Source organism: Lepus europaeus, chromosome 7, assembly GCF_033115175.1.
Source record: "Lepus europaeus isolate LE1 chromosome 7, mLepTim1.pri, whole genome shotgun sequence".
NCBI classification, from domain to species: Eukaryota; Metazoa; Chordata; class Mammalia; order Lagomorpha; family Leporidae; genus Lepus; species Lepus europaeus.
The window spans coordinates 4,451,137-4,460,315 of record NC_084833.1 but is presented as its reverse complement, the minus strand read 5'-3'; the positions used below and the strand labels follow the sequence as shown (position 1 = coordinate 4,460,315).

General features: G+C 64.1%; 1 protein-coding gene across 1 annotated transcript; it reads right to left on the bottom strand.

Annotated features, from left to right (window-relative positions):
* Positions 1-329: 329 nt before the first annotated feature.
* Positions 330-3,201, bottom strand: CDK2AP2 (cyclin dependent kinase 2 associated protein 2). The gene is made up of 4 exons (XM_062197730.1): positions 2,730-3,201; positions 2,376-2,476; positions 1,899-2,031; positions 330-772 (listed from the first exon to the last, which is right to left on the bottom strand). Exons 1-4 carry the CDS (start codon positions 2,809-2,811, stop codon positions 705-707), a joined length of 384 nt encoding a protein of 127 aa, XP_062053714.1. The 5' UTR covers positions 2,812-3,201; the 3' UTR covers positions 330-704.
* Between the last annotated feature and the right edge of the window lie 5,978 nt (positions 3,202-9,179).

The window sequence follows — 9,179 nt, the reverse complement described above, 5'->3', positions numbered from 1 at the left end:
TCCGTCTCGGGCGGGGTCCATGTTCGCAGCCCTCCAGGGCCGGGCGCTCGCGCAGGTGAGGGCGCGGTTTCCCCCGCCCCAGGAAGCGCCCTCCAGGCTCGGCAGGGCCCGCGCCTCCTGCGTGGAGGCGGCCAAGGCCCTGCGCTGCCCCCTGGTGGTGGCACGCGAAGGTCAGCGGGGTCCGCCAAGCCCGGGGCGAGGGCAGAGCGCCCGAGGGGGCGCCAAGCCGGGTCCGGGCGGCCTCCCCGCTCCCCGCGCCTCCTCTGCCCCTCTCCCAGCCCGACCCACCCCGACCCAGACCCAGACCGGCTCGGCGCTGAGAGAACAACTCCAAATCATCTTTTATTTATATAAAAAGGGCATAGTTAGCAAAAGACACACCGAGAAAAAGTGGCTATGGCCCGGGAGACAAGGCGGGAGGCGCCAGGCCTTCGGGGGAGGCGGCGGCCGGGGGCAAGGAGGAGAAAAGCTGGGTGAGAGAACCGGCAGTGGGGTCCTCGCCGGGGGCCGGTCATGGGGGGAGGGGCTCCCAGTGACCGTGCTGCTCCCGCAGGGGAAGGGGCCCGGGGCAGTGCTGCGAGAGCCACCCCGGGGCCCTGGCGGGCACCCACCGTGGGACCCGGGACAGGAGCCCAGGCCGGGAAGTGCAGCTCGGGGTGAGGGCCCGGGAGAAGCAGGCGCGCTGCAGTGGCCGGAGAGGTCCGTTACGTGCGGGCATTCCGCTCTGTCTCTGCCAGGCACTCTCTGACCAGGGCCCGGGCGTGGATGATGCCTGGGGGGGGACAAGGAAGTGACAGGCAGGGTCTCCGCGGCCCCCCCCAAGGGGCACAGGTGGAACGAGGGCTGGCTCTGTCTGGGTGGTGACGCCAGCCCTGGTCCAGCCCCGGGGCAGGGGGTGGGGGGTGGGGATGGGGAAGTGACAGGCAGGGTCTCCATGGCCCCCCAAGGGGCACAGGTGGAAGAGGGGCTGGCCAGTCCTCAGACCCCCATGCAAACACACAGCCCTAGGTGGTACCCAGGGTGGGGACAGGGAGGTGACAGGCAGGGTCTCCACGCGCCCCCCAGGGGCACAGGTGGAACAAGGGGCTGGCTCTGTCTGGGTGGTGACACCAGCCCTGTTCCAGCCCCGGGGTGGGGAGTGGGGACAGGGAGGTGACAGGCAGGGTCTCCGTGGTCCCCACCATGGGGCACAGGTGGAAGAGGGGCTGGCTCTGTCTGGGTGGTGACACCAGCCCTGTTCCAGCCCCGAGGTGGGGGGTGGGGACGGGGAGGTGACAGGCAGGGTCTCTGTGGTCCCCCCCAAGGGGCACAGGTGGAAGAGGGGCTGGCGGGTACTCAGACCCCCATGCACACAGCCCTAGGTGGTACCCAGGGTGGGGACAGGGAGGTGACAGGCAGGGTCTCCGTGGTCCCCACCATGGGGCACAGGTGGAAGAGGGGCTGGCTCTGTCTGGGTGGTGACACCAGCCCTGTTCCAGCCCCGGGGTGGGGGGTGGGGACAGGGAGGTGACAGGCAGGGTCTCTGTGGTCCCCCCCAAGGGGCACAGGTGGAACGAGGGGCTGGCTCTGTCTGGGTGGTGGTGCCAGCCCTGGTCCAGCCCCGGGGCGGGGTCGGGGAGGTGACAGGCAGGGTCTCCACGACCCCCCCCTCCCCGCAAGGGGCACAGGTGGAACGAGGGGCTGGCTCTGTCTGGGTGGTGACACCAGCCCTGGTCCAGCCCCGGGGTGGAGGGTGGGACGGGGAGGTGACAGGCAGGGTCTCCACGACCCCCCCTCCCCGCAAGGGGCACAGGTGGAACGAGGGGCTGGCTCTGTCTGGGTGGTGACGCCAGCCCTGGTCCAGCCCGGGACTCTCTCTGCCTCCCAAATGCACGTCACCAGGGGCCGGGCTCGCTCACCTCGCTTCAGCCGCTCCATGGCGCTCTTGCTGCCCGCGTAGGTGGGCCGGATCTCCTTTCCCATCTCTTCGATCACCGAGAGCAGGTCCGTGTAGGTGCTCTGCGAGCCCTGGGCGCCGGGGGGCTTCATCGCCTAGGGCAGGAGACGAGAGGGGCCGGGCATTTGGCCTGGCTGAGATGCCCACGGCCCACTCAGGCTGGGCTCGCGTGCAGCCCCCCGCCGATGCAGATGCCCCCTCCCCGAGAGGCGGCAGGTGCAGGCAAGCAGCCGGGTCCCTGCCACCCAGCAGGGAGGCCACCTTGAGTCCCCAGCTCGCCTTCAGCCGGGCACACCTGGTGGTTGCGGGCAGCTGGGGAGTGACCCCGTAGATGGGAGCTCGCTGTTATCCGAATGCCTCTCCAATTAAAAAAAAAAAAAAAAAAAAAAAGGCGACCCAGGGCAGTAAGCGCGGCCCCCCCAGGCCCCTGGCCACCCACCTGCACGTAGCCCATGGACGGCGGTCCGAAGTCGTTAAACAGCGGTCTGAAAGGGGCAGCGGCTCCCGGCACCGAGCCCGACGGGGACGGGACACTTCCGGCTGCAACCGGGCGCGGGGCAGAGGTCAGCGCGGGCGGGGACGCCGCCCCCCAGCCGCCCAAGCCCCAGACCCGCGGGAGGATGCTTCCTTCCACGCGCACCAACTTGGGGCACGGACCCCTCCCACGCGCCCTTCGTGAGCACGCCCACTCCACGGGCCAGCAAACTGAGGCCCCGCGCGGGGAGGCGGCGGGCCCAGCGCCGTGGACCTCGGCCGCCGGGGCAGGCGGGCAGGGCTGCAGCTGGAGCCTCACCTGTGGGGACCGGCGTGCCCGGACCAGGCGTGCTGGAGCCAGGGGTGCTGCTGGGGGCGGGGGCGATGGGCTTGTAGGACATCCCCGGCTCTGGGTGCGGCGGACGCCGGCCGGCCGCTCCTCCGGGGTTGGCTGCCGGGCGCCCAGCCGCGCTCTGATTGGCAGGCGGGCTGCACGCCCCTGGTAAAGAGCGCTCCGGCCGGAAGGGCGGGCGGGCACGGCCGCTCCTCACTCCCTATTGGCGCGCGGAGACGTCACTCGAGCCTTCTTACCGGCCGAGCCCCGCCCCCGCAGGCCGCAACGGCCGCCGATTGGCCGCCGTCTTCCGGACCTCGCACCTGTCTGCTCCGGATTGGGCGGTGGCCGCCGCCCTCCGCAATTGGCGAGTTCGCGGCCCGAGCCGGCGCGCTCTCAATCCGATTAGTCCCGAGGCCCGAGGAGGGCGGGGCCTCGGGAGCCCGGGCCAGGGTCCGGACCGCCGCGGTTCGCGCCGAGCGGGCCTGGCCCAGGCGGGGCGCCGCCCGCGCGGTGCGCTCGGCGCTGCTTCGCTCGTCGGCTCCGCGCCTCCCGGGCCCGGTCCGGCTGGGGCTGGGGCCGCCGCCGCCGCCTCGTGCGCTCTCCCTGCGCTCCGGGTGCCGGAGGACGCAGGGCTTCGACGTCCCGAGCCCCGCGCTCCACCCCGCGCGCTTTTACGTCACCTTTCGCCGGTTCAACACCCGCTCCGCGGTCTGCGCACGCGCGCGCCCGCGGCCTCCGCTTGTTGCCATGGCAACGGGCGCCGGCCACGCCCGCCCCCGTGCTCCGGCTCTGGATTGGCTGCCACTCGGGCTCGGGGCGGAGCTAGAGCCTCCCGCGGCCTCCGAGACCCCTGGACTCCCGCTTCGGCCCGCGGCGGCACCTGCACAGTCGGTGGCAGTGCTTGCTGGGTGCCGGGCTGGGCCACACGAGTCATGGACGCGAGCCCCGGGTTGGAACCTCAGCACCACCCCCCTGCCCTGGTGATCTTCCCCCACCCCGGGCAAGGCGCGCGCCTCGGCGTGCCTCAGCTTCCGCAGCTGTCAAATGGGGAGAGTGGCCATCTCAGGCTGGGTGTGCGGGCTAAGTGATATTCACGTGTCTGCCACTTGGGCCTCTCCTGCCCCGCGGAGACCCCACCCCCGTCCAGTCTCAGTGCCCACGACCCTGGCGCTCAGAGCCGCCCCGCCCAGGCACCGAGGGCGCTCCTCCCGACAGCCTCTGCCCCTAAGCTCTGTAGAGCTTCATCCCCAGAACGTAGTCATTCATTCGTTCATTCGTCCAACAAACATTTCCTACCTCCCTTCCGCCATGCCAGCACGGAGGTTCCGGGAATGGCGGGGCCTGGCCTCGGTCCTCGGGGAGACAGCAGAGGATAAGATGGGGGTCAAAGTGGAGGCTGCAACGTGGAGGGAGGGACCATCTGCTGACGTCACAGGTGGCGCTTTAAAAATGTTTAAAGTGTATTTGTTCAAGAGGCAGAGAGAGGGGCTGGCGTTGGCATGGCTGCCGGTGACGCCGGCATCCCGTGGGAGAGCTGGTTCAAGCCTTGCTGCTGCGTTTCCAATCCGGCTCCCTGCTAATGCCCTTGGGAAGACAGTGGATGATGGCCCAAGTGTTGGATCCCCGCCACCCACGTGGGAGACCCAGAGGAAGCTCCGGGCTCCTGGCTTCAGCCTGGCCCAGCCCTGGCCCTTGAGGCCATCTGGGGAGGGAACCAGAGGCTGGAAGACTTCTCTCTGTGTGTCTCTTCCTCTCTGTAACTCTACCTTTGAAATAAATAAATCTTGGGGGTGGGGGGAGAGAGAGCTGAGAGCTCCTGCCCTCTGGTGCATCCCCCAAATGCCCACCATGGCTGGGATTTGGCTGGGCTGAAGCTGGAAGCGGGGAACTCAGCCCAGGTCCCTTGTTTGGATGGCAGGGACCCAGGTACTTGAGCCATCCAGGGCCATTCAGAGCCAGAAAGTGATCCCAAGAACTCAAGCGTGAGCGCTCAAGCGACTGGAGAACAGCTCGTTTTTTTCTCTGGCAGAAAAGGGCAGCTCTGGCCAATGCGGCCATCTGGGGAGTGAACCAGCAGGTGGAAGACCTCTCTGTCTCTCTCTCTCTGTCTCTCTGTCTCTCTTCTCTCTGTCTCTGTCTCTGTCTCTCTCTCTGTAACTCTACCTCTCAAATAAATAAAAAAATTTAATTTTTATTTAGTCATCTAAAAGAGAGAGAGGGAGAGTGAGAGCGAGAGAGAGAGAGCATAAGAGATTTCTACCATCTGGTGGTTTACTCCCCCAGATGGCCACAACAGACAGGACTAGACCAGGCTGAAGCCAGGAGCCAGGAGCTTTTTCCAGGTCTCCCTCTTGGGTGCAGGGGCCCAAGGACTTGGGCCGTCTACTGCTGCTTTCCCAGGCCACAGCAGAGAGCTGGATGGGAAGTTTAGCAGCCAGGACTCCCATACGGGGTGGGATGCTGGTGGTGTGGCAGGCGGCAGCTCCACCTGCTACACCACAACACCTGCTACACCACAACACCAGCCCCTTAACCCCCTCAACTCACTTTTGGGAAAACCTCCAATAAAAAGCAAAAACCAGAAGCTGGTATGGTGACGCAGCAGGTTAAGCTGCTGCCGGCAAGGCCAGCAGCCCACATCCGAGGGCCAGTTTGGGTTTAGGCTGCTCTGCCTCCCGTCCAGCTCCCGGCTAATGGGCAGCAGCCAATGGCCCGAGTGCTTGGGCCCCTGCACCCACGTGGGAGATCCAGGTGGAGTTCCCGGCTCTTGACTTCGGCCTGGTCCAGCACTGGCCACTGTGGCCATTTAGAGTAAACCACCAGATGGAAGATCGATCCCTCCCTCCCCCTCCCCCTCCCCCTCCCCCTCCCCCTCTCCCTCTCCCTCTCCCTCTCCCCCTCCCTCTCCCTTTCCCTCTCCCTCTCCCTCCCTCTCTCCCTCTCCCTCTCCCTCCCTCTCTCTCCCCCCCTTCCCTATTGTAACTTAGTGTCCATTTAACTGCTCTCTCTACTCTCTGTAGTTTCCAATGCATTCAAACTCTCGGACTGTTGACAAGGGGTCCACCAATTCCCCCACGCCCCCTGCTCACTGGGAGTCCCTCTGGGGAAGCCTGCAGTGGGCGAGGCTGGAGAGAAGCCCCCGAGGCCACGCCCCCTCCGGTCTCCCGTGACATTGGCCTGCCTGTGCTGACCAGACAGGCAACGGAACAGACAACAGACGGAGCGGCTTCAAACGCACCTTTGTTTGCTCACGGTGCTGGAGGCTGGGCGGCCGCCTGTCGGTTGCCGGCGCAGGCTCGCTTCCTGGCTGGTGCAGGGAGAGACGCTGAGCTCCTGGTGTCTCTTCTAGGACACGCGCCCCCTCGGAGAAGCGCCCCCCGCCCCCCCCGGCCCCCGCAGCCTCATCTCACCCGGCCCAGCTCCGGCGCAGGAGCACAAGGGGGTGAGGGCTGGGGCACGTGGATTTTGTGGTTATGATGTATTGTATTTTGTTTGATTTTTTTTTTTTAATTTGACAGGCAGAGTTAGACAGTGAGAGAGAGACAGAGAGAAAGGTCTTCCTTCCATTGGTTCACTCCCCAAGTGGCCACCATGACCAGCGCTGTGCCAATCCGAAGCCAGGAGCCAGGTGCTTCCTCCTGGTCTCCCATGCAGGTGCAGGGCCCAAGCACTTGGGCCATCCTCCACTGCCTTCCTGGGCCATAGCAGAGAGCTGGACTGGAAGAGGAGCAGCCGGGACAGAATCCGGCGCCCATGTGGGATGCCGGCGCTGCAGGCAGAGGATTAACCAAAAGCCACGGCACCGGCCCATGATGTATTTTTTTGAAAGGCAAAGAGAGAGAGAGAGAAAGAATCTTCCATGCGCTGGTTCACTCCCCAGATGGCCTCAACGGCTGGGGCTTGGCCAGGACAATGCCAAGTCTCCCCAGTGGGTGCAGGAGCCTAAGCACATGGGGCCATCTTGCGCTGCTTTCCCAGGCATTAGCAGGGAACTGGTTTGGACGTGGAGTGGTGGGACATGAACCGGCGCCCACATGGGACACTGGCGTCCCAAGTAGTGGCCTAATCCGCTGCGCCATAGCACCGGTCCTGAGCATATGATTTTGGGGGGACATGCTCAGTCCACCCCTGCCACAAAAGGGACATGCCTGGGGGTGCTGGGGGTCTGGCTCCCGGCAGCTGAGAGCTGTGCAGGAGGAGACAGGGCTGCCAGGTGGAGGTGACCACTGTGGCCTGTTCCGGGGAGGGGACCTGCCTGCTGGTGAGACGTGTCGGGGCTCCCTCTCCCTGGATTTGGAGCCTCTCAACATCACAGCCTCCAAATCAGAAGTTGAAAGTGGGGTTCAGGGCCGGCACTGTGGCGTGGCAGGTAAAGCCGCCACCACCATCCCCTATGGGCACCGGTTCAAGTCCCGGTCCAGCTCCCTGCTAATGCACCTGGGAAGGCAGCGGATGATGGTGCAAGTGCTTGGGCCCCTGCACCCACAAAAGAGACCCGGATGGAGTTCCAGGCCCCTGGCTTCTGCCTGGCCCAGTCCTGGCTGTTGTGGTCATTTGGGGAAGTGAACCAGCAGATAGAAGACCTCTTCCTGTCTCTCTCTGTCACTTTGCCTCTCAAGTAAATACATAAATAATTAAAAAAAAAGTTTTATAGGGGCCGGAGCTGTGGTGGAACAGGTAAAGCTGCCACCTGCGGCGCCAGCATCCCATATGGGCGCCGGTTCTAGTCCCAGCTGCTCCACTTCCAATCCAGCTCTCTGCTATGGCCTGGGAAAGCAGTGGAAGATGGCCCAAGTGCTTGGGCCCCTACAGCCCCGTGGGAGACCTGGAGGAAGCTCCTGGCTCCTGGCTTCAGACTGGCCCAGCCTCAGCTGTTGAGGCCGTCTGTGGAGTGAACCAGCACATGGAAGATTCTCTCTCTCTCTGTCTCTCTGTCTCTGTCTCTCTCTCTGCCTCTCTGTAACTCTGCCTTTCAAACATATAAATAAATCTCTTTTTTTGTAAAGAAAAAAAAGCTTTACATTAGTGGGCAACATTCTATTTCTGTACATTTCAATTTTATGTTTGACAGATTTTGTAATGAGAGGTTGAAAAGTGAATGGCTACACAGCCAGGAGAGGCCACTGCACACGCATGGGAACGACTAAAAGCTGGACCCTGACCCTGCCAGCGGCCAGCAAGGGCGGGAGCGACGGCCTGGGGACACGCGGCCACTCTGGGAAGTGTGGCGCCTTCTTCCAGGCCTCAGCCTGACCTGCGAGCCAGCGATGGGGCCCGGTGTTGACCCAGCTGATCTGAAAACGCCTGTCCTCGCAGGTGCGTGTTTACGGCAGATTCATAACCGCCGCGCTGGGGCAGCCGAGCCTGCCCTCCATGGGCAGTGAACCACAACCGTGGCACACCTGGACGCAAGTGTTCTGGGCTGCCAGGCGGCGCCTGTCAGATGCCCGTGGCCGACTGAAGCCGCCCAACGCGGACGCCGCATCCTGCGGGACTCCAGCCCTGCGACCCCTTGGGAAGGGACGATTCCCGGTTCAATGGCTCAAGAGTGTTTTGGTCAGCCGGGCAGAGCTGTCCCGGGTTCCCGACGCTGGGGCGGGGGCCGCAGGCGTCACCCATTTGGCAATGAGTGGACTTCCAGTACGCTACTAAGGAGAGTCGTTTAGGACGCAGAACGCGCCCCAAGGGTCTGGCCGACCCGGTGCGCCAGGCGGCCCCCTGGGAGCGGTGGGGGAGCAGGTGGCGGCTCCGCAGGTTACAGGTAGCAGCGCTGCACCCTGCTGGTTGAAGCCGTGTCCTGCAGGAGGCCGGGGGAACCCTTCTGAGCCCGGAGGTGGACACGAAAAGACGTTGATAAATTCAGTCCACGCAGCGTGGGCGCTGGCTATCGGGTTCCTGGGTGTTGGCAAGAGAAGCCACAGACACGCAGGGGCAGAGCCCGCAGCGGCCCATGCGGGAATAGCTTGCAGCCGGAGGCCTCAGGGTGGAGCCCTGCGTGGCTCTCTAGCAGTCCCCGCTGCCGAACTTCCCATCCAGCTCCTTGCTAACGCGCCTGGGAAAGCCGCGGTGCCTGGGCCCCTGAACCCACGTGGGAGACCCGGATGGAATTTTAGGCTCCTGGCTTCAGCCCTGGCTGTTTTTGCCATTTGGGGTGTGAGTGAACCAGCACATGGAAGATAGAGCGCTTGCTCTCGCTCGCTCTCTCTCTAAAATATTTATTTTATTCCTTTGAAAAGCAGAGTTGGAGGAGAGAGATTTGCCATTCGCTGGTGTGGTGTCACAGGCAGCAAGTGAACCCACTGCGTCACAATGCCAGTCTCTCTCTATTACTCTCTCTCCTTTTGTTTTTCCCTTTATTTCTCTCTGTAACTGTCTTTCTTCTTTCTATCAAAATATTGCTTTTAGAAGCTGGCGCAGTGGCATAGTGGGTAA

Coding starts and splice junctions, on each gene's coding strand:
- CDK2AP2 (XM_062197730.1), bottom strand. CDS start 2,811: ATGTCCTACAAGCCCATCGCCCCCGCCCCCAGCAGCACCCCTGGCTCC. Junction 2,477..2,729: donor GGGCACGCCGGTCCCCACAG/GTGAGGCTCCAG, acceptor GCCCGGTTGCAG/CCGGAAGTGTCCCGTCCCCG. Junction 2,032..2,375: donor CGTCCATGGGCTACGTGCAG/GTGGGTGGCCAG, acceptor CTCCTGCCCTAG/GCGATGAAGCCCCCCGGCGC.